Here is a 25990-nt window from a genome sequence, read left to right as displayed (position 1 = left end):
GGCACCTTTTAGAAGACCTTTTTTCACAAGCCCTTGTAGAGCTTTCTCACCGGCATGGCCTAATCTCATATGCCACAGTCTAGTAGTATCTGAATCAGATGTGCCCATATTTTCAGAGACTACAGATGCTTCACCTGTCACAGTGCTTCCTTGCAATAAATACAAATGGCCACATCTAGGAGCTTTCATCACAACAAGTGCACCATAAGTAACTTTCAATGTCTGTCCATCTGAATGAAACCTGAAACCCTTAGATTCCAAAGTACCCAAAGAAATAAGATTTTTCTTCAAATTCGGTACATACCGAACACCTGTCAACTCTTTAAACATGCCATCATGCAACTTCAAACGAACTGTACCAATCCCTTTTGTTGTGCAAGGATTGTCATCTCCCATGAACACAACGCCACCATCAAACTCTTTCAAGCTTGAAAACCAATTCTTGTGAGGAGTCATATGATGAGTACAACCCGTATCCAACACCCACTTAGTAGCACAATCAAATGATGAGGAAGTGGTTAAAGCAAAATCAGAAAAATCTGTTTCAACCTCAGCAACATTAGCTTCAGAACTTTCTTTGCCTTTGGTCTTCAATTTAGGACAATCTTTCTTCCAATGGCCCTTATTATGACAAAAGGCACATTCATCCTTTTCCAAAGGTTTTCTACCTTTAGAGTTTCCTCTAGGTCGAGACTGTGATTTTTTCCTGCTAGAAGATGACCTCCTCTCCGATGATCTACCTCTAACAAATAAAGCTTCAGAGGTACTATCATGATTTTTATCTCTATGCCTCATTTCATAATTCATCAAGGCATTTGACACATCTTCAAATTTCACAGTTTCTTTACCATGCATAATAGTGGTAACAAAATGCTCATAAGAGTCCGGCAAGGAATTCAACAATATTAAGGCCTTATCTTCATCCTTAATATCCTCATCTAAATTTAACAAGTCGGCAATCAACTTATTAAAAGCATCAAGGTGTCTAATCATTTTTGTACCTTCTTTGTATTGGAAGCGGTAGAGCTTTTTCTTCAAGTGTAGCCGGTTCTCTGCACTCTTTGTCATATACTTGTCTTCCAATTTTTGCCACAACACACTTGCTAATGTCTCCCGCATCACAAAATACTTCTGAGTTTTTGCAAGGCACAACCGAATTGAAGAGCAAGCCCACAAATTTAATTTCTCCCATTCCGGCTTCGACATAGCTTCCGGCTTCTCTCCCAAAGCGGCAAGTAGATCTTGTTGAGCCAACACATCTTTGACCTCACATTGCCACATCCCGAAGTTGTTTGTGCCATCAAACTTTTCCACTTCGAACTTTGCATTTTGCACCGTAGTTCTTGCAAACCCGGAGCTGCTTCCAAACGGATTTTCATCTTGCCCGTCTGACATCTTTGGCAACTAGACAGTACCCAAGAGCAACTAGTGCTCTGATACCAATTGTTGTGCTAGGATAGCACCAAACCTTATGGAACCAACTCTTGATAACCCACAGAAAATATATCAAATGAAAATGCAAGAACAAAATATTAAAGACACCAAGATTTTAACGAGGTTCCTCCACAGTCAGTGTAACTGGAGTACGTCCTCGGAGTAGTAGGAGCTCACCCAATAATCCACTATCAACCAAATGGGAGTTTACAAAGTGTTGGCAATCTCACAACCCATAAGCCCAATACACCCAATAGCTCTCACACACCAAAGAAACAAATAGAGAAAGAAATATAATGAATAATTTCTTCTCTACACATATAGCTCAAAGTTATTACAACAACAACTACTTTGGTGGATGATTACTAACCAAAATGAAGCATCAACTTCTTCTTTCTTTTGGGCTCTCTACAACTCACCTTGCTCTCTCAAAGATGGACTTCTCCAAACTGAAAAATGGTGCAGCCTTCCTCTTCTCTTTTCTTCTCCGAAAACCAAACATATTATGGCTTTGACAAAGCCATAAAACAAGCCACAAGACAATCCATAAAACAAGGAAACATTAGACAAGTTCCATGTTTTCCTCCCCAAAACAAGGAAGGATGTTGTCCACCTTCCTTTTTTTTTTCTTTTGAATTGTTTTGTTGTCCACTTGGCAACTTGGCCAATTATTCAACAATGTAAGTTAGTGGAAGGATGGATGGCCAAACCAATATGGAAGCAGGTTAGTTGGAAATTTGGAATATTTGGTTTATCGGGACCTGATTAGTTCTTAAAAGTGATTCATGTTATATGCATCAGGTGCATATAAGCATATATATTGTCCACGGGTTTAGTTTACTAGGTACCCTCAACTCTTTCCAAGTCAGAGGGTTAATAGGGAAAGAAAGGAACACCGCCCTAAGGATTTTCCTATTTCTGTGTTTTTTGTGCACCATACTTATCTTTTGTTCTCAAGGTGAAAAGTTTCAGCTCACTAAAGGTGCCTTCTCAGTTCATATCCTTGAAGACATGCCATCCTTTGTGGAATTTTTTGGTTGTCAACTGATTCTCCCTTCCCCTTTATCCAAAGGACTTTCTTTCAGCACTAGAAAGCATGAGTACCACCAGATCAGATGGATTTTTATCAGTCTTTTCTCTTAATGCGATTATAGCCCCTATCAAATGTTTACTTTACCTTTTACGTTCTCTGACCAGTAATTGCTGGGTAGTTTTTACTATTATCTGTGTTTTCAGGCTGACCCTCGATTTGTTTGGAACAGAAATCTTTTGGACGAACTTATCGAGTATAAGGTTAGACTTTCCATCTTCTATGTCATAATTAGTTAAACAATTTGGAGTATTTTCTCGCTTGCCTAAGCCACTTAATGTGTATCGTTAAGGAAAAACAGCATTTCCAAAAGTTGTCAGTTCTTCGGACACAAATTTTATTGCTAGTGCACATTAATTAATTTTCTCATGGCAGCTTGATGGGTTCATTATTCCTCTAATACAAGGGAAATATCCTAAATTTACTGATTCCTTATGTGTATTACATGTCTCTCTCTCTCTCTCTATATCCGCCCCACCCCCCCTCCCTGCCCCTCTCTGTCTAAGATGGAGATTCAGAATTTAGGTGAGTAACATATTTTGTGTTCCTTAACCTGCATTTAAGCTTCCAGACTGCACAGCTAAAGCTAAAAGGCTCATCTGCCACACTTACGATAGTCTCAAGGAGGTGTACCATGCGTCTAGGTACAATCTTATAGAGATGATTGATTCTTGTAATCACTTTTGTGTCTGTATTGGCATGTTTTGAAAGACCTAAACGTGAAACACTGTAATGTGGCCACTTAGGGACAAGAATGTGGAGAAGAGGAGCGAACCTTGATGGAGATGTAGCTAATTTTATTGAAGCTGAGCAGTTGGTGGAGACTGAAGGTTTCCAGTCCTCATTATTGCAGGTAATTCTCATACGAAGGTTCAGAAAATAAATGTGTGCTGAGGTATTATTAGTTTTGCCAACTTTTATACATTTAGAAAACTTTTCCAATACCATACTTTCTAAATATGCAGACACTGTTTCACTATTAACCCTTAAGACTGATGGTAGAATGGAAGTTTTGTCATAATTTAATACGAGAAGATTTATTTATCTATTCCTTTTTTCTGAATAAAAACCCTCCATAATACTTTTGATATGTTTTTCAGATTCGAGGTTCAATTCCGCTTCTTTGGGAGCAAATTGTTGACTTGAGCTATAAACCACAACTTAGAATTATTACTCATGAGCAGACGGTAATTTGTTGCCAGAGATGCAAATCCATCCCTTTTTACTCTTTTCCTGTCTTCATGATACAGCTCCCTTGTTTGAGTAGTGTTCTGAATTTTCCCATCTACTTACAGTCAAATGTTGTGGAGCGCCATTTTTTTTTTCTTTCCCAAAGATATGGAGAGACAATGGCAGTAGGCCTAACTGATAAAGTAAGGGTTTCTTCTCTTTTACATAATTTGAACATAACAATCCTTGCACACGGATTCACCGTGTGTTAAGCTGAAAAGTTTGCAATTTTTTCCTTCAAATTGTGTTTGTATGACAAACTCACCATTGTGGCTCTGGGATTCGCTAGATGTTTGTAATTCTTCCCAGCTGATTGCTTGTGCTGCACTAGTTTTACTGTTTTTTTTTTTTAAAAAAAAAAAAATTGTATGCAAAGTATAAGTTGTTTCATATATTTCCAGTTGTTATAATTTTTCCATTTATTGTTATTTGTAGCTTAGAGGTCGCACTTGGTGCGATGGCAAGTGCCTTCGCTCATGAGCGGTAGGTCTCGGGTTCGAGACTTGGGAGTAGCCTCTCCATAAATGGGGGTAAGGCTAGCCGACATTCACCTCTCCCAGACCCTGCGTAAAGCGGGAGCCTTGTGCACTGGGTACGACCTTTTTATTGTTATTTGTAGCTTGGTGACGAAGGTCAGCTAAGCACGGCATTTTCTGCAGAAATGCAAAATCTACCAAACGTGAGGTGACAATTTGCATACTTATGTATGCAACTATGTTGGCTCCCAACCGAATCATTGTCCCACCTCAAGTAGATTCCTTTTGTTTTCGAGGTTGCTTGTAATGAGTCAGTTCTATTGGTTGGCATTGGGAACAATGTCAGAAATGAGATTTTGTTCTCAACTTACTACTTGTGTTTTTGTTGCAGATACGTTTCATTTGACTTTCATCATGTATGTGGTAACTCAAACTTTGAAAACCTAAAGCTTCTATACGAGCAGATCTCAGAGCAATTTGAAAAGCAAGGGTAATGAAAGCGTAGTATCTGATTGAATTAAGTATGCCAAAATCCAGGTATGCTGGCTATATGTAATACTGTTTTTAATCAAAACTGTTCCAGCGGAGCAGATACTTCCTCGTAGATGCAAAAGGCAATATACTGGAGGAGCAGAAAGGGATTGTCAGATCAAACTGCATTGATTGCCTTGATAGAACAAATGTTACTCAGGTTTCTAAGAAAATTACCTAGTGTGATTGATCTTAATAATTTGTGCTGATATGATATACCATATCCATATGCCGTAGCATGAGTAAACTGAGATTTAACATTAAATTGTTTACTGATTCTTTATTTTGTAGAGTTACTTGGCCCAGAAGTCTCTCGATGCACAGTTGCAGAGGACTGGAGTGCTGGATTCTTCTGAAATCATTTCTATGTTTGCTGAAGACTATCAAACATTTAGAGCATGTATGGAATTCTTCGTGTCATGTATCCTATCTATCATAAGTGATCATACGATGTCTATAATAAAATGTTATCCTTATTCTCAATTCTGTTGCTTTAGTGTGGGCGGAGCAAGGTGACGAGATAAGCCTACGTATGCCCTGAAAGGGGACCTGGTTAGGTAAATTCAACCGTATAGTATGACTTGAATCATGGACAATATATATATCCATATTACCACAGATATGGGAAGCAGACATTTGGAGGAATAATTAAAGACGGGATGAGTGCTCTTTCAAGATATTTTTTTAATAACTTTCAGGACGGCATTCAGCAGGTAATCTGCCTCTCTTTTGCAAATATATGAGTATTGCTCATCTGCATGAAAGCGACTTCCATTTATATATAGTTGCTTAAAATAAATTTCAAATTTGTTCAGGATGCTATGGATCTTATCAGCGGCCGCTATACAGTTAGAAGGGATATTTCACCATCCTGAGCTGAATCTTTTTCCGTAAGTATAATGAATCTTTCAAAGAAATTGAAGTGTCTGAGTTCCATGTCTGCTTTTATATATCCCTTTGTTATCAGTTATCCCTTGGTTCATCTTCTAGGAACCTCAATATTTTAGTTTATGATGGTTTGGGGAGTACTCTGAGGGTTCAATTCCATCTCTTGAAAGTAAATTTAGTGAGAAATCATGCCTACTTGAGCAAATATGAGCGTTATTTAACAGATATAGTTGTAGCAACGAAAGGAGAAGTAAAATTCAATTCTGGCAAACTTGATGTTTGGTTGGCTAGCTTGGCTGTAATCGTTATTAGGTGGCCGTGAATGAAAGTAACTTGTGCCAATGGCTTCACTGAATCTATAGTCAAGTTTAAATGTGAGAACAAACATTGCAGTATCTACCGGCGGCATCAGCTTTGCTAATCGGAGGGTTGACACTGACATCAGTCACACTTAACAAGGTATTACTATTATTTTGGTCTTGCCTGAAATCTTAGTACATGGAACTTTGTTCTCAGGTGCGAGTTCTATTCAATATTCATTAAGACCTGCGAAATTTTGAATCCTACTTGCAGCGGGTCGAAATGCCCAACAGTATATGTCTTCTGTTCTTTGTGCTGGAGTGACTGCTGGAGTAGCGGCAGCGGTTAAAGCTCACGGAAGGCAATTCTGTTCGAGACCTCACTTGTGCAGACTCGTGTAACTATTCTAAACTTTTTCATTCAAACCGTAGAGTTACCGTTGTTGCAGGCCTTGTAATTTTTTATAGAATATTTACAAGCGATTTGTGGTTAAAATGGTAAACTTGTTTTACTATTTCCGGTTGCAGCCGATAAATTACTTGGTACATTTAACCACGAGTTCAAATGGCAGTGCAATCGGACATTGTACACTCCTTTAGAGATTGTGTGAGATCGCTAATTAAAGGGGTCACGTTGTTTACGATAGCATGGGTGTGTTTTGATAATCTTATGCAATCCAAACAAATCGAAATCGCTCTGAATTTACTCCAATTCTAACGTGATTTCAACCGGAAGAAACACTTACAATGCCCTTTTGTATTTACTGATGCCGGTTAAACTCATTTCTTTCGATCGTTGTTAACTTTGCAAACCCTGACTAGAAATAAATATATAAAAGCAGTACGAGAAAATCTGTCCTATCGCCAGTTGTTTTCTCGTGTAAAAACCTAGTTCTATACAAACTTTGATTGCAAACTTTCTGGGGATGACAAGGATCAGACTGTTAGGTGGCTAAACCGAACTGAAGCTGTGGACTAAGTCGGTCTGACTCTTCCGTTCCCTCTACGCTGTGGACTAAGTCCGTCTGACTCTTCCGTTCCTTCTACGCTGTGGACTAAGTTGGTCTATCTTAATATCTGAGGCCATCCAATCTCAAGTTTTTTTTTTTACTTGTGATAAGATTTCTTAATTTCTGTGGACTAACTACTAAGTTGGTCTATGTTAATTACTGTGGCCATCCAATCTCAAGTGTTTATTACTTGTGACAAGTGTCATACTCTAGGAGAGGCCATAAAGAAGTCAAACACTGTTTGCTGAAAAAGATTGATCTCAGAGTTGGGAGTCTTCCACTAACTCCAAGTCACCGTTTTAGTGGATGTTATCATGGATAGCAAAGACTAAGAAATCAATTATCTGCTAGCAAGTATCACACTAAGGAAAAAAAAATCAATTATCTTCTCTTTTGTGCTTTTGTGCAGATTAAACTTTGGTTTTCTGGTTTCCATTTGTCTTTGAACAATGATGGAGCATTCACGTACTATTCGTAATCTGGTTTTGTTGAAATTCCTGTGTACTTTTATTCGCGTACTATTCGTAATCTGGTTTGGTTTTTTGATACCATTTGTTGTACTTTTATGAGCAAACGGAAGCGAATTCTAACAAAGTACCAATATCAACGTCGTAGGTGAAAGCTAAAACAAACAATCTCAAACTAACAAAAGAGATTTACGTGATTCGGCGTAAAGCCTACGTCCACGACCAAAGCACGGTGAGGAATTTCACTAAACAAACGGAGATTACAAAAGAGTGTTTAAACTTTCACAACCCAAATCCCACAAACTACAAATCCTAAACCAAACGAGTAGAGAACCCAAAACTAATGGAGAAGATTCTCCCAAATTGCTCTCTAACTCACAAATCACAAATTGACTTTCACCAAATTGCCACACAAAAGAGCCACACCAAATACACTAACCCTAAGATCCTATTTATAGTGAATAGGACTTAGGTTACAATAAGAATCCTAATAGGAAGCAAATCCAAATCCTAATCAAATAGGTATTTAACAAAATCTCTCCACCAAGGAAACCAACTAAGAAGTCAAAATCCAAACCAAGGAAACCAACTAAGAAGTCAAAATCCAAACCCAACTAGGACACCAAAACCAAATAGGTAACACAAACCTAATGCTTTGCATCATCCTAATTTTGATCCATAAAACCTAACAAAAATAATTAAAAATTAAAAATTAAACATAAAAAAAAAAAAAAAGTTGTCTTCTTCCTCAACCTTCCCTCCCTTTTCCCTCCCTTCTCTCCGAGAGCACCACCCAACCTCTGCATAACCTCTGCACCTTTCACGACTCTCCTTCATCCCTTCTTCCCCTCCCTTTGACTCGGCCATCGATTCCCTCAACTCGCCTGAGTTCCCCTTCTCTGACTCCATACCCGCCGCTTCTTTCGCCATCGAATCGGAACTTCCATTGCACGAATCCTCCACCGCCGGATTACTCGACTGCTCTGCTAACCCAATCTCCCCATCGGCTGGTTCAACTGGTTTATTCGGCTCTGAACCATTACCCGTACCCGTATATCTGGTTTCAGGTTCCTCGGGTTTCCGATCTGTAGTGCTCGACTCATCAAACAATTGCCGTCGTGTACCAAGAAATCGGAGAGAAGGGAGGGTGCTATCAGATTTTTCTACAGAGCCGTCAGAGCCGTCAGAGGGGAATGGGTGGGTGTGCACTCACCCACAACCACCTATCAGAGCCGTCAGCGCCATCTCTGTCGAACACCGTCGCTAGCACGCCGTATCTTTGTTGAATCGAATTCGGAAGTTTTGGATTTTGATTTTGATTTAGGGTTTTGGTTTTCAGAAAGGGTGAGAGACAAAGGAAGAAAAGGGAGGGAGAAGGAGGGAGGATGGGTGCAGGAGGGGTGAGGTCGCCCAGATTATTATTATTATTTTTTATTTTTTATTTTTTTTAAGTTTTTTACTTTTTTTAATATTTACGTGGGCCCCATGTTGACACATGGCGCCCAATCATGTTCACGTGGACGCCACGTCATCATTTAACGGCTAATTTAACCGCTAGACTAACGGATGTATGAGACTGTCCTAAAATTAACACTTTAGGTATGACTCTGGGACGAAAAAAACTTCATGTACCAAATGTTGAAAACCACAAAATTTATGTAAATAGTTCCTACCTATCTACAGACAATGGTTACAGCACATTTAATCTGATATTTTAATACTTATACACAACAATTATAATTCATTTAACATTCCCGCGGCAACGCGGGCCAAAACTACTAGTCCTACCTATAATAAGACTACAAGAATATTTACAACTAAGACTCAAATCAATGTAGTGTGCATTCTGATTTATAGGTTTGTCCTCCTACATGATGTTTGTTTTTATTCTTTTTTTCCTAACCTATTGCTTTTGGTGCTTTGCAACTTGTGTTGAGGTTTTGATGTGATTAAATTGAATGAAGAATGGCTTTAAGTGAGTTAACAACGTTTAAGAGTGGAGTTAGTAATGGACAAATGTCATACTCTAAGAAAGGCCATAAAGAGATCAGACACTGCTTGGCTGCAAAAGATTTGAACTCGGAGTTGGGAGTCTTCCACTAACTTCAAGTCACCATTTTGGTGCAATTTCAAAATTCTCGTAAAAAAAGGTTTGAACTCAGAGTTGGGAGTCTTCCACTAACTCCAAGTCACCGTTTGGGTACAATTTCAAAATTCTCGTTCAATTGATGAAATGAAATGATAGAACATAATGTTTTAGTGGATGTTATCATGGATAGCAAAGACTAAGAAATCAATTGTCTTCAAGTAAGTATCACACTAAGGAAAAAATTAATTACAATTTATAATGAAATGATAGAACATAATGTTTTAGTGGATGCTATCATGGATAGCAAAGACTAAGAAATCAATTATCTCTGCTAGCATCGCACTAAGGAAAAAAAAATAATTCCAATTTACAATGAATAGAAAGAAATACAATAAGGAATACAAGTAAAACGTATAAAACGGCTGTATATATATAAAAAAAACATATAAAATGTCTTCTTTATACGGAGGAGTCAGCTCAACTCAATGGTTGGTTCTCAATAAGAGAGTCATCTTAGCGATTCTCTATTCCAGCTCAAGGGTCTTTTGAGTTTGGTCCAATAATGCCTCTGTAAAAGAAATTATGAAAAAGTCTACTTCTGTTTTTTTCCTTAAACATCAAAACTGGTTATTTGGACAAAGGCGGAGTTGGCTAGACTACCAAGACATAGGAAACATATAGAAGCCCTGATTCGGTGAACAAATATGTTACAAAAGATTAAATTTTCGTCCAAGCCATCACTGAGAGGAGAGCTGGTCTAGTTAAGTAGATGAGCTTGCTAGAAGAGGGACAGTGAGATGAGAGAGCACCTAGTTCTACGGTCTGCAATTCAGAACCATGAATGGACAATGCATTGCAATGTTTGAATCTAAATGTAAAAATCAGAAGTCGCATGAGGTTTGAAGCATATGAGGCATGTGAGTGATGAAAAAACGAAACTAGGAAGGAAACACTGCAATGCAACGTCATAATTCAAATGTAAAAAACAGAATCAGGAAACAGAAACTTCCTTGCGGTGTCTAAATCTGTATTGACCTATTCTAAAAAATATAAAAAAAATATGAGAAAGGGGTGCCAATTGAGTGAGTGCCAGCTCTAATGGAAGATTTTTGTAATTTTTTTGTTTATTTTAAATGCATTTAAATATCACAATACACGATTAACTTATTTATAATTAACATAAGGTAACTTTTTATTGCTTCTATACAAAATCACCTTTTAAGATACAATTTTTATTAAATTTTTATTGGTTTGAGTTAGTTTTTTTTTTATCTTTTAATAATCTTATGCAATCCAAACAAATCAAAATTGTTCTGTATTTACTCCAAAGGTAACATGATTTCAACTGGACTAAACACTTACAATGCCCTTTTGTATTTGCTGATGCAGGTTAAACTCATCTCTCGATCGTTGTTAACTTTGCAAACCTTGACTAGAAATAACCATATAAACGCAGTATGAGAAAATGATAATCATGTTCAAACATTTATGAATGCTTGCATTGTCTCCAAAAGCAACCGATGAAATCAAATTACCCTACAATCCCCCTTCCTTTGTGCTCCTAAGCCTATGCTTATGTGGTTATATATATATACATATTTGTATATACTAGAAAATTTGCCCGTGCGGTGCTGCGGGACTTGAATGCATGACGTTGAACTGCATGAATAAGATACATTTTACCTGAATAAATTCAATGTAATAAAGAATGAAGAGAGGGATAGATGAGTGAATATATACATTCAACTTAGCTTAAAAGACATTGTACAATTAACAGGACGAAACTAAACGTTTTGGTTCCCTAATAAACATAAGTAATTAACATGTAATTCACACAAATTTTGCCCTTGTAGTCAAGGTGGCAAAATATATATCCTATAGGTTAGGCATATGTTTGAGCAGTTGACAAAAAACATAAAAACTGTTTTGTTCTTATTCTAGCATCATAGTGTTCAAGCACAAACAGGCAAAGTAAAAAACATGCAGGATGCCTGTTTCCATAAGAAACAAAAGTAACATGTAGTCGACACAAATTTTTCCCTTGCAATTAAGATGGCAAAATATATGTCCTGCAGGCTAGTTATCTGTTTCAGTAGTTAACAAAAAACAAAAAAAAAGTGTTTCGTTCTTGTTGAAGCAGCTAAGTCTTGTAGCAAAAACATTGAAAGCCAAAAACATGTAGAACGTCCTGTAGCAGTCTATCACGGAGATTGCAATGTTCACTTTTTCTGAGAGTGGACATCTTCCGCACTATAGCAAAAAATATAAATCATAGTTTAACATTTTGCAGTAAAATCGACACCGATTTTACCAATTGTCTCCTTTCTTTTTAGACACAGAGCCAAAATGGCTACTTAATCTTTTCACTTTGAAAGTAGAGTTCAAACAATGCCAATGTTGAAAACCAATCTGTGAGAAAGAAAGATCATCTATTCCTCCCTCTTTTATTTGTCATTCACTTGAGTTATAATTACAGTATGATATTTTACCTCTTTTATCTCTCAAACTTTTAACATGTTTATAACATATATATATATATATATACAGATTGCTTAAGGGAAGGGATCCCCATTTTTTGAAAAAAATGGGGATTAGGTGTGGGGCCCACTCCACATCGAATTTCAACGATCCGAACCGTTTATTTTGTTAGTCTCGATTCATAGATCATCCTTGCAAAATATTAGCTAAATCGGAAATGTTTAAGACATCTAATTGTGTTCAAGGAAATGAACAAATACTTTGTTATATAAGAAAAAAATGAAATTTGATCTTGATAATTAAATAGGCAAATGATTTTGGATTGAATTGAATTTTTGCAAGGATGATCTATGAATCGAGACTAACAAAATAGACGGTTCGGATCGTTGAAATTTGATGTGGAGTGGATCCCACACCTAATCCCTATTTTTTTCAAAAAATGAGGATCACTTCCCTTAAGCAATCTGTATATATATATATATATATATATATATATATATATATATATATATATAATATTAAAAAAATAAGCATTCAAGAGAAAACTAAATAATGCTAAAGTCGTCCACGAAAACAAAGGCTCAATAATTACTTACAAGTACAAACAAAATAATATTATAATTTACATTGAGATACAGACACCAACATAATGGCACTAACATATATAATATATTAATTATGTTATACTAACAAAATATGTGAGAAAAAAACAAAGAGTGCTACTAGATCTAGCCAGTACTTATTTTCCCACCCACATGATAATCCCACCCACCATAGAAAATTAAAAAAGTAAAATGTTATTTCCCCACCCATCATTATTCCCAAATTAACCATAATATATATATATATATATTTATATATATTTTTTTAAATAACTCTAATATATCTTTAAATAATATTATAAATAAATAAATAAAAATAGAAAAAAATGAAAGAAAATGCAAGACTTAAGACCTAGACATTCATCATCTTCTTCACACTTAACGTCGTCCTGCCGAGACCCCGGATCCCCAAACCACTCTTCTTCCTCTTTTTTTGTCAAAATCGCAGATCTCACTCCCAATTCTCTTTTTTCTCCATTGAAATTTCTTGCCTTCATCTAGCACACACCCATTCGTTCCTCCAACCTTTCCGTCTATTCTAACCCAAATCTTTCCACCAAAGATATCACACCCCACCCACCATTATTTATTTATTATTTTAAATAATTTTTTGTTTTTTCAAAATTTTAGTACCGAATTAAATAGGGATTTAAGAGTCTTCTTTTAAAATGATAAATATGTTATTAACATTTTCTTTAAACGATGGGTGGAGAAATAAGATATCGAATATCACCACTCAAAACAAAAAGAAAAAGACTGACTTGACCTGTGTCTCTCTCAGAAGCAAAAGCTCTCTCTTCGTTGCTTCTCTCAACAGATCCCACCCAAAATACGATTGCTTCTTCTCTTACCTGTTCTACTGTTCAAATCGAAACCCAGTTACCCAGCACCAGCAGCCAGCAGCCAGCAGCCTTGCAGTTGTAGACGACGTAGCCAACACAGTTGCAGACGCCGGTCCACGGTGAGAGTCTCTCCCACCAGAGTCTGATTATCCTCTGAAATCGTATCCCGACAGTCGAATTCGCGTATCGAAAGCGTATCCAGAGGTCAACTGGTCAACGGATACGTTCAGATACGTATCCGGGTCGTATCGGGTGCGCGTGTCGTATCACAAACCGTATATGATACGGGATAAGCCATAAAACTGGCATGTCCGTGCTTCGCAGTGCGGGCAAAGTTCGTCTGACTGACTCTTCCATTCCTTCTAAGCTGTGGACTTTGTTGGTCTATCTTAATTTTTGTGGCCATCCAATCTCAAGTGTTTTTTCTTACATTTGATAAGACTTCTTCTCTGTTGTGCTTTTGTGCAGATTAAACTTTGGTTTTCTGGTTTTCCATTTGTCTTTGAACAATGATGGAGCATTCACGTACTATTCGTCATTTGGTTTTGTTGAAATTCATGCCTGGCTTCTTTCTCTTAGTCTTATACATGATGAGCACATGTCCGGAATCTGCAGCATTTCCCAGCCCTACCCTGCTTGGAAACGAGTCTGATCGCTTGGCTTTGCTAGACTTCAAGAAAAGAATAACTGAAGATCCTCTCAGTGTCATGAGCTCGTGGAATCATTCCATCCACTTCTGCAGTTGGGTGGGCATTACATGCCACCGTGCCACTCAAAGAGTCTTGATTCTGGACCTGGAAGATAAACAATTGGTAGGCTCCATCCCACCTTCCATTGGGAATCTTACTCGTCTAATTGAAATAAGCTTGGGAAGCAACAAGTTTCATGGTGAAATTCCTCAAGAATTGGGTCGTCTACGTACCCTGGAAAGTCTCAACCTGTCTATCAATTCTTTAGGCGGGAAAATTCCGACTAATATGTCTCACTGTACACAACTGAGAGTTTTCGATCTTGCTTCCAATAAGATTATTGGGTCGATTCCACACCAACTCAGTTCATGGTTGAGTTTAACTGTTCTACATCTTAGAAGTAATAATCTCAGTGGAACCATCCCAGGTTGGATAGGAAACTTTTCTTCATTGTGGAGTCTTAGACTTGGCCGCAACAATTTTCAAGGAAGCATACCAAATGAGCTCGGGCATATAACAACCTTGAAGATATTCGCAGTTGGGGAGAATAATTTGTCTGGTATGCTCCCTTCTTCAATTTATAATATTTCTTCCATATACAAGTTCAGTGTTCCTATGAACCAATTACATGGAGAGCTACCACCAAATCTCGGCATCTTGCTTCCTAATCTCGTAGTATTTTTATGTGATATAAACAATTTCACAGGAAATATTCCTGTATCATTGTCAAATGCTTCTAGACTTCAGGAGATTGATTTTGCTATAAATGACTTCACGGGGACAATCCCTGGAGAAAGTCTCGGAAGCTTGCGAAGCGTAATTTGGCTAAACTTTTTTGACAATCGACTGGGAAATGGAAATCTTGGTGATATGAGTTTTCTCAATTTCTTGACTAATTGTACTAGTCTTCAATATCTGGGTCTTAACTATAATCATTTTGGAGGAGAAATCCCGAGATCCATAGCCAACCTTTCGACCCAACTACAATTTCTTTATCTCGGGGTTAATTTGTTACACGGAAGCCTCCCAAACGGCATTGGAAATCTTATAAACCTTACTGAGCTAGCTGCGGATTTTAACTATTTGGCGGGTGTTGTCCCAGAAGAAATTGGAAAACTCGAGAAGATAAAGCTACTGTATTTAAATGATAATAAATTTTCCGGGCCAATTCCATCTTCCCTGGGTAATATGACTTCATTGATAGAGCTCCACATGGAGAGAAACAGTTTTGAGGGAAGTCTACCTCCAAGTCTTGGAAAGTGTCAAAACCTGTTACTACTTTCACTTTATGACAACAATCTAACGGGCACCATACCTAAAAAGCTTATGGAGCTTTCAACCCTTTCAATTTCTTTGGACCTGTCTGAAAATTATTTGACTGGTTCACTGCCAAGTGAAGTGGGTAATTTGGTGCATCTCACAATGCTAAATGTATCAAACAACAAGTTATCAAGTGCAATTCCCAGCACCCTTGGCAGTTGTACTAGTTTGGAGGGCCTGTACTTGGACGCCAACAAATTTGAAGGAACAATTCCTCAGTCTTTTAAAGATTTAAAGGGCTTGGAAAAACTTGACATTTCAAGCAATAACTTATCAGGGCAGATTCCTAAATTCATAGGCAAGCTTGGAGCACTTAAGTATCTCAATCTTTCGTATAATGATTTTGAAGGCGAGTTGCCTAAAGAAGGAATTTTTTCAAATGTCAGTGGTGTCTCAGTTCTTGGAAATCATAGGCTTTGCGGTGGCATCCCACAATTACATCTACCTACATGCCCCAAAAATAAACACCATTCATCTCGAGGACTACTTTCCCCAAAAGTGGTCATCCCTATATCTTGTTCACTTGCATTCATAATTGCTCTATCATGCTTCTTCGGTGCTCGTTCAATGCTGAAAAAGTCAAGAGATGGACTTGTAACTTCACGTTCTTATAAGGATTGGAAATTAGGTGTTTCCTACTCACAACTTGTTGAATCAACTAACGGTTTCTCTATGGATAATTTGATTGGTTCGGGAAGTTTTGGTTCTGTTTATAAAGGGGTAATTCCTAGCGATGGAACGGTAGTTGCTGTTAAGGTATTAAACCTTCAACAACGAGGAGCATCCAAGAGTTTCAATGATGAATGCAAAGCTTTAAGAAGTGTCAGGCACCGAAATCTTCTTAAGATTATAACTGCATGCTCGAGCATTGATAATCATGGTAGAGACTTCAAAAGTCTAGTCTTCGAGTTCATGCCAAATGGAAGTGTTGACTCGTGGTTGCATCCTAGAGATGAGGAGCAATCTCCCAGTAAGAGATTGAATTTTATGCAAAGATTGAACATAGCCATTGATGTTGCTTCTGCGTTAGATTATCTCCACAACCATTGTGAAACGTCCATTGTTCATTGTGATCTAAAGCCGAGCAATGTACTTCTTGATGAAGACATGGTAGCCCATGTTGGGGACTTTGGTTTAGCAAGGTTCCTCCTCGAAGCATCAAATGATCATTCCCTCAGCCAAACAATGTCATCGCAACTAAAGGGTTCTGTAGGTTACATTCCTCCAGGTATGAGATTCCATCATTCTAATTTCTTTTTTCGGTTCTTATTAACTTATTATTAAAAACCAACTAATTAAATTCTATTTATTAAAGATATATTATTGACTCTTTTTCCTGGAAACAAGTAGCATTAATCTGAAATAAGATATCAATTTTAATAGTCAATTGCATGTGACATCTTATTGTCTATATGTATGTCACGGCAGAGTACGGCTTGGGAGGCCAAGTTTCCATACTGGGAGATGTTTATAGCTACGGGATACTCTTGCTAGAAATGTTCACAGGAAAAACACCTACTGATGACATGTTCATCGAAGGTCTAAGCATTTACAAATTCGCAGCCATGGCTTTGCCCGACCATGTCATGGACGTTGTTGACCCTGCATTGCTCCTCGACCTCGAAGCTGATGGTAGTGTTAACGATGGCAAATACGAAAGGATTAGGCTGCCCAGACGTAACAATCGCGGAGTGGTGAAAGCAAAAAAGGTAGAGGAATGCTTGTTTGCTGTGATGCAGATAGGACTCTCCTGCTGTGTAGGATCACCAAGGGAGCGGATGCTTCTGAATATGGTTGTCGGAAAAATGAATGCAATTAGAGACTCGTACCTCAATGTTCAAGAAGGCTAAAAAAGGACAAAGATATGCTGCTTGTGGTTTTTCTTTTCTTGTTTTTCTCTACTATTCATTCCATTGCCTTGAACCTTGCCTCTTTTATGTTAGCGGTTGTTTTAAACGGACAAAGTTTTCATTTGTATGACTTGAAGCTTTCAAATTCTTGTTTGTGTGGAGCTATTTGTAATTGTCTTGGTTATGTCAATCCTGTTTAGAATCTATAAACTCAATGCTTAAGTAGTTTAGAACATTTCAGTCTCATATTTCTTCCCAGATGGTTGCATGTGCTAGACAAGTTTTGTTGGAAAATTTTCTTTTGTAGCATGTGGGTTATGGTTGTGATGAAGGATGAAAGATTGCTTCAAGGCAGGTACAAATATGCTGTCTTTCATACTCTATTCGCCCCCACATACAATGTGTAAAAGGGATATGCGATGAGTGCAACTATGGATCTTTCCAGGGAAGGTGTGTTATTTGTAGAGGGGTTGGAATTTCTGATGCTTATTACTGCAAAGAGTGTACTCAGCAGGAGAAAGATGGAGATGGCTGCCCGAAAATTGTGAATCTGGGAAGTGCCAAAATAGATATGTTCTATGAACGGAAAAAGTATGGTTTCAAGAAAAGATGATCTAGCAGGTCATGTTTCGCTTAGCTTCAGGAAATCATTTTGTTCTATGAACGGAAAAAATATGGTTTCAACATTAGAGTTGTTAAATGTATATTTCAACAAATCATTCTAACGTGTACGACAAACAGAAGCACACAAATTTACTAACGAGGATAAATAATTAACAAATAGTTTTATTATTGGTCACCACACAAGTTCAAATCTCATTGGATTCCCCACTTCATGCATAAAAGAATTGAGACTTGCTGAGTTGTTGAGGTGACAAGAAGAACCAAATTCGTTTTAAAAGATTGAAAGTGCTTTTAGAGAAAATATTTTATTTTTTAGTTAAAATGGTCTCTGAGATTAACATAACTCTTCACTTCGGTCCCTGTGATTTACAATCGATAGAAATGATCCATAAAATAGCTCATCATCAATCATTATGGTCATTCCGTGAAAAATCTACGTTAAATTGAGGGTATTTTTGTCAAACCAACCCCTCCACTTAAACTAGTGGTTTTTTCAATTTCCCTGAGATTTTGCGAAGAAAACCAAAATAATTGCCGGTTGACAAACACATGGCCTACTTTTATTGATTTTAAATCTTATGGACTATTTTGGTTAAAAAACCACAATGTTTTTTAGTTCTAAAAGTACATAAAGTGTTTTTGTAGAGTTTACTTGTTTTTTTTAAAAGATTGTTTTTAAAATTATTTTCATAAAAAACGCTTTTAGTTATTTGAAAAGCACTTCTAAATGAGTTTTTATCTCTGTGCCATACAGAAGCCACCACAACCATCATTGGCGGGTCAAAAATGCCAATTGGCAACACCAGGATCTCCTAAAAGATGATCACTTGCAGCAATTGGTACACATCATGATCCAATTTTCTCAATTCAAGCAGCGTAGCATCTTGTCTGCTAAACATTTCTCATGGCAAACCAATCTCTCTCATCAGTAAAAGTTAAGGCAAATTTGTCACCTACCCTTCAACTTAACTGCAATCAGCAACCGCTTGGAGCTGCACCCCACTTTATTATTTTCTCCCATCATCACACACGCTAGTGACTAGTTTAGTGACGAGGACTGGGAAACAGATTGAGATCAAGTTCAACTTAGTCTAACTAGTGATACGATAAAGCGGTATGGTTCTTCATTTGTAAGTTCAAGGTCTCGGATTGATTCACATTAATAGCAAGAACGTATTATTTTTTGTGTTGAGTTTAATATCTAGTAAGCAGTTGACCCATTGTGTAGCCTAAACCAACCACTTAAATGCAGAATAATGTTGTATTCAAAAAGTTCTTTTAGCCCCACTCCCTTAGAATAGATTATCCCCTTTAGATGAGTCTTTCATGCAACAAAAATGCTACCTCAAGTAAATTGTATACTATTGTATGGAAGAACAATATGGTTAACCGCTATCCAACTCAATAGAAGTTTGTTTACTTACCAAGAACGAGAATGCAAAGTATAAGTATAATTCTCACTCCTGACATCATGCATTTACTAAAAAGCAAGGAATAAAAAGGTAACAGAATCCCTTGTTAACTTATATCCGAAAAGTATGTACGCATACCCTAAAGTACAACTGAAAAAAGAGTTCCATCTCATCGAAATAGTTCAGTTCATGCCGAACCAACAACGGACAACCAAAACAGAGTTCCATCTCTGTTTTCCCCCCTCTCCTCTCTCTCTCTCTCTCTCTCTCTAGAAAACAAAATGCCTGATCCTTTCTCTCGAAGTATCCTCACCCATTAAGCATTACTTGCCCCTAAAGCAAATCAAAAACCAAAATCCCAAAAAAATCCCAACTTTTGAATCCCATCTCCTATTTAATCCCACCCATCTCTCTGTTTTTCGTCGCCATTAAAACCCCAGAAAGCTTTGCTGTTTTTGTTTTGGTTATGACAAACGGCTCTCACAGCGGCAATGCGTCGAACACATTCGAGGCATTCTACGAGGGTTGGCTGGTCCGGCAAGAACACTTCCTCGATGAGCTCTTATCGGCCCAGCAGACGATCGACGAGGCCCGAGATGAAGACCTCCGAGATTTGGTGTCTCAGGTTCTCTTCCATTACCAGCAGTATTACGACGAGAAATCGCGACTTGGACAGCGGGATGTTTTACTGGTTTTCTCGCCGACGTGGTATACTTCCTACGAAAGGAGCCTGCTTTGGATCGCCGGGTACAAACCGGGTATCGTATTCCGGCTAGTGACCGAGTCGGTGCCCGATTTGAGCGACCAGCAGCGGGTCAGAATGGCCCAGATGAGGGAGGCGACCCGGGTCGAGGAGCGCGCGCTCAACGACAAGCTCGCCAAGATTCACAAGAGCGTGGCGGCGCCGCCGTTCATGGATGCGGTGCGGCGGTACGGGAGGGCCGGGCACGGGGAGATGGTGGAGGACGACGCGGTGATGAAGTCGCTTAAGTCGGCATTGGAGACCGTGGTGGAGAATGCCAACTTGCTGAGGACGACGATGGCGACGAAGCTGGTGGATTTGCTGAGCTCGGGGCAGGCAGTGAGGTTTTTGACGGCGGTGATGCAGTTTCAGCTGAAGATTCGGAGTTTGGGGTTGGAGAGGGACGCCGAGAAGCAGCGGGAATTGAGCGGAGGCGGTGGTGGTTGGAGCCCAATTGAGCGGAGGCAATGCCAGTGACTTCCCTACCAGTGACCAAGGCGATGATGTCATACGTGCCTTCGAATGTGTAGATGGGTTCCAAATCACCGAAAGCCTGCAAGGTGACCACAAAATGAATGCATTCAAAAGGTGACAGAAATAACGAAAAGGTGTACATATACATCAAACACACACCCTTTGCAAAAGAAACAGCCTCTCGATGGCACGTTTAAGATCCAACGCAATCAGATTCCACAGATAAGCAGGAAATTACCTTTGCAACAAGAAAATCAGATAAGATTCCATTGCCACCGAGTAATTCCCTCCCTAGAGCAACCGTTTCCCTTGCCCTCAGAGTGATCCATGACTGAAAATTGCACCCACTTAGTATTTTGAATATTTTGAATGTATAAGCAATAGGATAACTAATTGCATCAGGGCCTCATTTTTTCTTACCTTCCCCATGCTAGCATGACCTGGAGTCATTTTACCCGCCTCATACAGCTTGCAGAGGCGCCAACCTATAAGAACCATAGCTTGAACATTACCAAGCATACGGACAAGTTTCTCTTGGTTGATCTGGAAAGCTGCAAGAGGGGCTCCAAATTGTTTCCTCTCCTTCAGATACCTTTCAAATCCTTATAATTTAGACTTAATACAGAGGAAACTTGAATTACGGTAAATGGAAGATGAGAGAGAGAGAGAGAGAGAGAGAGAGAGAGAGAGAGAGAGAGAGAGAGAGAGAGCACCGCTTAGGCATGTTTTTATACCTATGACACATATCATAGACCCCCACACACAAACCAATAGGTTGCCAGGCAACCATGACACATTCAGTAGTTTAAAGCAACATCAAATCAATAAATACTCATGAGAGACCATAGCACATCTGTTTTATATTAGGGCAACAGAATGAAAAACTTTGCTCCATGCTCCGTAGAAAGAAGATTCAGAGTTATTAACTTTGGGATAATGTCGTTATAACTTTGGGATAACGTCATCGCAGTATCAAGCCTTATCTCTCAGAAGGGGAAAAAAGAGCTATTACAAAAACCAAGATGAATCTCTAGTCAAGCTTAAACAATCTTGTTTATTAAACATAAGCTCGAATAAGAAGTAGAATTTATGCCTAAATTACACTAAAGGGAGAAGATTAAACAAATTGCAATAACGCAGCGTTGCAGCTTACCTTGTTAGTATCCTGAAAAGAATTAACACCAGGTAGCCTTTCCTCATCTGGAACAAATACTTTATTTAAGAGAACATCTCCATTTTGAACAATGCGTAAACCAATTTTATTTTCTTTTTTTGTAGCTGTCAGTCCAGGGGCATTCTTCTTTACTATAAATCTGAAATAGAAGGAGAAAAAAAGCATTCAACATGAGAGTGCTGCTATGGAAAACCATCATGCTAAATTTTGGATGCATCTAGGCATCTAAACACCAAAGCAATTTGGAGGCAAGGAGAAACATAATCAGAAAGAAATAATCATGAATTCTGCGTAACTTTGAAGCTTAACAAACAAGTTTCAAACACATATTGAGAGGTTGTTCGCATGTTTATGATTTTACATACCCATTAATCTGATTGTATTCCGAGCAAAAATAATCAAGATATCAGCAAATGTACTGTTTCCTATCCATCGCTTTTGGCCTTCAAGTACCCAACCTCCTTCCACCTGATGATCCCAACAACACAAGAATACGTGATATAGCATGATCGGAGCCATGACACCCAAAACCCAAAATAGCATGATAATACCATTTAACAGAAATAAAGAAGCAAATGAGAAGGTTGAAATCCTTGACCTTTGTTGCTGTCGCTCTCAAGGCACTCGCATCACTTCCATAGTCAGGCTCAGTCAAACCCTTTAACATGTAGATAAACAGATTTGAGTATCTTGACATTAGCATAAAAAGATATTAGATACAAATATCATAAAAGAGCATCTTACCCAGCAGGCGACAGTCTTAAATTCAGCCAAAGAAGGTAGATATTTCTGCTTTTGAGCCTCCGACCCACATAATGCTATTCTTAACAGTCCAGAAATGTTACACTAGTTATAAGCCTTGACATCATTTTTCAGTGAAGGTTTGGTTATTTATAAAACAAAAAGTCAAAAACAAAATTATCCAAATTCTAACCAATAGTAAGCATTGCTAGTGAGGAATGAACCAAGAAAAAAGTAGAACAGCTTGCATCAACTCTAGCAATTTCAGCTGTAGCAAAAGCATTTGGCGTGATAGAAAGACCAGGACACCCATAACCCTGATAGAAAGAAGGCCAAAAGCGAAATTACCAACCCATCCAACAAATTATCGAACGCAAGATTTCAAAATAACTTATTAAGATATGTATTAAGCACCTTGATTGTCCCACCAGCAATGCGCAATGCACCAAGCTTTGGAATAATTTGAAATGGAAACTCTGCCTTCTCCCAATACTGAAAAAACAAGTTCGCAGATCAATCTCATTGTTTATGAATGTATATTAAATAATTAAATATGGACTGTTTTAGCCTTAATATGAAATGCAGAAATGGTTAGAGTAAAAGGGATACCTCTGCCATAATTGGAGCAACGTCTTTCTCCATACACTCTCTTACACTCAACCTAATAGCCTGCTCCTCAGGTGTCAATAGATCATCAATCTTGTAATAATCCGAAGCTGTAAATTTTTAAGGCCAAGAGATAAGAATATGGAAGTTAATTACTGAAGTTGCCCGTTTCTTCAAATTACAAATCAAAATCACAACAACTAAAGAGGTGCACGAGCAATGACTAAATATTCACAAAGAAACAAAGTAAAAACAAACCAGAATGCAAAAAGTGAGACAAAATGAATACGCAAATCCGAAAAATTCGAATCGATAGTCTGGATTCACATAAGTTACATAACAAGAGGAAATCCTGAACTGTTTTACAAAAGACAATTTCTCCATAGAAACACATACAAGTTTATCTATACGATATCTATTATATAATGATGATTAATGTTCTTACTGCAGGGAGGAAAAGTAGAAGCCGGCGTTGCTTGCGGAAAACAACTGAGACATCCAATGCAGGGGAATTGAAGTAATTCGTCCTCTCATTATTCTTAACATCATCTGCAGGGCATCAGCAAAACAATAGCAACCGTTAAACCGAGTCGAAAATTAGAAATCACAGCCACATACTCAGCTTATAACAATTGCAGAATACCCTAATCAACAACCAGAAGCTTCAAGTTCAAACCAAGAGCTTAATTCCAAATGCTAACTCAAGAATTAACCCACAAAATAAAAAATCGAAATTTCAGTATAATTCCATCAAAGTTGTGATCTTTCCAAGTTCTAAGAAATCCCATATGACTGTAATTTGTAAAAAAAAAATAGAATTGTTCAACCCATCATTTCTGATCGTTAAAAATTCATAAAATAAAAATTAAAAAAATTGAACTAAAACCAAATAAAAATTAATTAAATAGCTGAATATTTTACCCTGATACGGCGGAACTGTCATGGTGGTGAGGAGGAAAATTGGGAGCTCGGAGGTCGAACTGTTCGTTGGATAAGGAGGAGGGAATTATTTTGGATAGCGATGAAGTTCGAAGGATAATACATAATGGTTGTGGCGGATCAGCAATGAAATGGAGAACAAAATATGTACACTAAATTAGCAAATGAATTAGGTAAACAATAGAAAATGAGCACGTTATCAATGATTAAGTAATGATTTAATCATCAATTTTTATGTTATTTAATATACAAAGTTTAATCTTCCTATCATTACTCAATTTTCATTCTATACCCATATTAGCTATACCATGTGTCACTGTATGAGTGGACGAAAGTTTTATTGTTTTAAGCTGCTAATTTTAGCACAAGTATCCTGTCATTTATATAATAACACGTGATGAACTATCTCATGTTTCAAACATGCTAAAAAATCTCTTAATGAGATGAGACAGACGTGTAGACGCAAAACTCTACACAAAGACTACTCATTTGGATTGGAAGTTTTTTTTTAAAACGACTTAATGTCTTTTAAATAAAATGTTTCTGAGTTTTAAAAGTACTTTATACATCAAGCAAAAAGCACTAATGATATTTTCTTGTAAGAAACACTTTAAGTAGTTTTTCATAATTCACTAGTATTTTTACAAAAATTATTTTCATAAAAAGTATTTTTAATTATTTTAAAATAAGTTTCAAACGAACAAACCTAATATTTTCTACTTTTTGTTTTTATATTATCCTTATTTGTTTTTCAGAGAAATTGGTTGTTATAGTATTGTTGCTGAAATAGCATAAGCAGTTGATTGATGGGTACTGTCGGTCCATTTTTGTTTTTCCTATTTTTGGTCTGTTAGGTCTATTGGGCTACTATTCTTGCTAATCGTTTTTAAGGTGTTTTTTTTTTAAAAATCTAAATGGTCTCTGAGATTGACACACCTCTTCATTTTTGTTCCTAACATTTGAAATCGACAGAAATGATTTCTGAGATTATCCACCATTAATCATTTTGATCATTCCATAAGAAATCTCCATTAAATAAGGATAACATGACAAAAATACCATCAATTCCTGGCAAATCATTTTGGCACATTGTTTATTAACTTGAGAGTATTTTTTGTCATTTTAGTCCTTATTTAACAGAATTTTCACAAAATGACCAAAATGATTGATGGTGGACAAACTCATGGACTGTTTTTATCGATTTCAAGTCTTAAATATCAAATGAGAAGTTATGTCAATCTCAAATACCATTTTAGCTAAAAAGTCCTTTTGAATGTGCATTAGATCCTTTTTCATCTTATTTTCTTTTTGAGATCTATTATTGGTACTTTAAAATTTAATTCTGCACTTTTTGTAAGAGTATTTATCTTTCTAAATAAAAATTTTAAAGTGCACAATTAGATTTTTAGAGTGTCAATAATAAATATCTTGTTTTTAAAAATTATTTATGTATATATGTTAAAAATATAATTGTAGGAATAAGGAGTGATTTCTTTTTTAGGAGTCAAATAATGTCCCAAATGATTAGTACATTGACACAACGAGAGATTTTTCAATGTGATCGGTACACGGGGTGGTACACCATGTGTCATTATACAAATGGTGGGATATATGTGCTAAAAAGTTAATAACTTAAAAAATAAAATTTATCACCACTCCTATTAAAACACGTGATGTACCACTTGTGTTCCTGTCACAACTAAAAATTTCTCCGACACGACCCACTACCACGCCTACTTCAAAGTTAGCTCTAGAAATGGGCACAATAACCCATCAATTGGTGATTCGAACCATGTGACCGATTTGGTTCAGTTCGGTTTCCTTTATAAAATTTGCTCTAATGAGAATAAGTTTTTGATACATGACGAGTTATGTTTTGTAGACATAAGCATAACCATTTTGAGTAAAATAAATGTGCTCCTTGTATGCAGTCAAGTGCCTTCTTGCAGATCAAATTAAATTACAATTCAACGTTAAAAATTG

At 37.3% G+C, this 25990-nt stretch overlaps 3 protein-coding genes and 1 pseudogene across 8 annotated transcripts in view; 3 read left to right on the top strand and 1 right to left on the bottom strand.

The window, feature by feature from the left end:
- The window catches only part of LOC126592398 (phosphoinositide phosphatase SAC8-like), a 59022-nt gene that overhangs the window by 5177 nt on the left and 27855 nt on the right, over positions 1–25990 (top strand). For 3 of the 5 annotated variants that reach the window (XR_007612608.1, XM_050258087.1, XM_050258086.1), the window contains exons 6-9: positions 2118–2158; positions 2671–2727; positions 3096–3168; positions 3271–3377. Coding sequence is in view for 4 of the 5 variants with exons in the window: in XM_050258087.1 (XP_050114044.1) it covers positions 2118–2158; positions 2671–2727; positions 3096–3168; positions 3271–3377 (278 nt within the window). In the remaining variant the exon portion in view is untranslated. The other 2 variants (XM_050258089.1, XM_050258088.1) reach the window with 2 other exon arrangements.
- Positions 3945–6594, top strand: LOC126592405 (phosphoinositide phosphatase SAC8-like). Of its 2 annotated transcripts, XM_050258095.1 has the most exons (8): positions 3945–4346; positions 4622–4720; positions 4822–4921; positions 5053–5161; positions 5259–5474; positions 5577–5651; positions 6043–6108; positions 6223–6463. In XM_050258095.1, the coding sequence occupies exons 1-5, from the start codon at positions 4279–4281 to the stop codon at positions 5300–5302; spliced, it is 420 nt and encodes a 139-aa protein (XP_050114052.1). In that variant the 5' UTR covers positions 3945–4278; the 3' UTR covers positions 5303–5474; positions 5577–5651; positions 6043–6108; positions 6223–6463. The 2 variants fall into 2 exon arrangements, 1 of the variants encoding a protein (XP_050114052.1); XR_007612609.1 differs by lacking the exons at positions 3945–4346; positions 4622–4720 and adding an exon at positions 6477–6594 and having other exon boundaries at positions 4734–4921; positions 6223–6346.
- LOC126592390 (probable LRR receptor-like serine/threonine-protein kinase At3g47570) lies at positions 13338–17541 on the top strand. The gene is made up of 3 exons (XM_050258076.1): positions 13338–13555; positions 13905–16673; positions 16874–17541. The coding sequence occupies exons 2-3, from the start codon at positions 13946–13948 to the stop codon at positions 17293–17295; spliced, it is 3150 nt and encodes a 1049-aa protein (XP_050114033.1). The 5' UTR covers positions 13338–13555; positions 13905–13945; the 3' UTR covers positions 17296–17541.
- Positions 19857–24152, bottom strand: LOC126592413 (acyl-coenzyme A oxidase 4, peroxisomal-like; annotated as a pseudogene).

Source organism: Malus sylvestris, chromosome 12 (genome assembly GCF_916048215.2).
Source record: "Malus sylvestris chromosome 12, drMalSylv7.2, whole genome shotgun sequence".
NCBI classification, from domain to species: Eukaryota; Viridiplantae; Streptophyta; class Magnoliopsida; order Rosales; family Rosaceae; genus Malus; species Malus sylvestris.
This window is presented reverse-complemented; position numbering and strand designations above follow the sequence as displayed.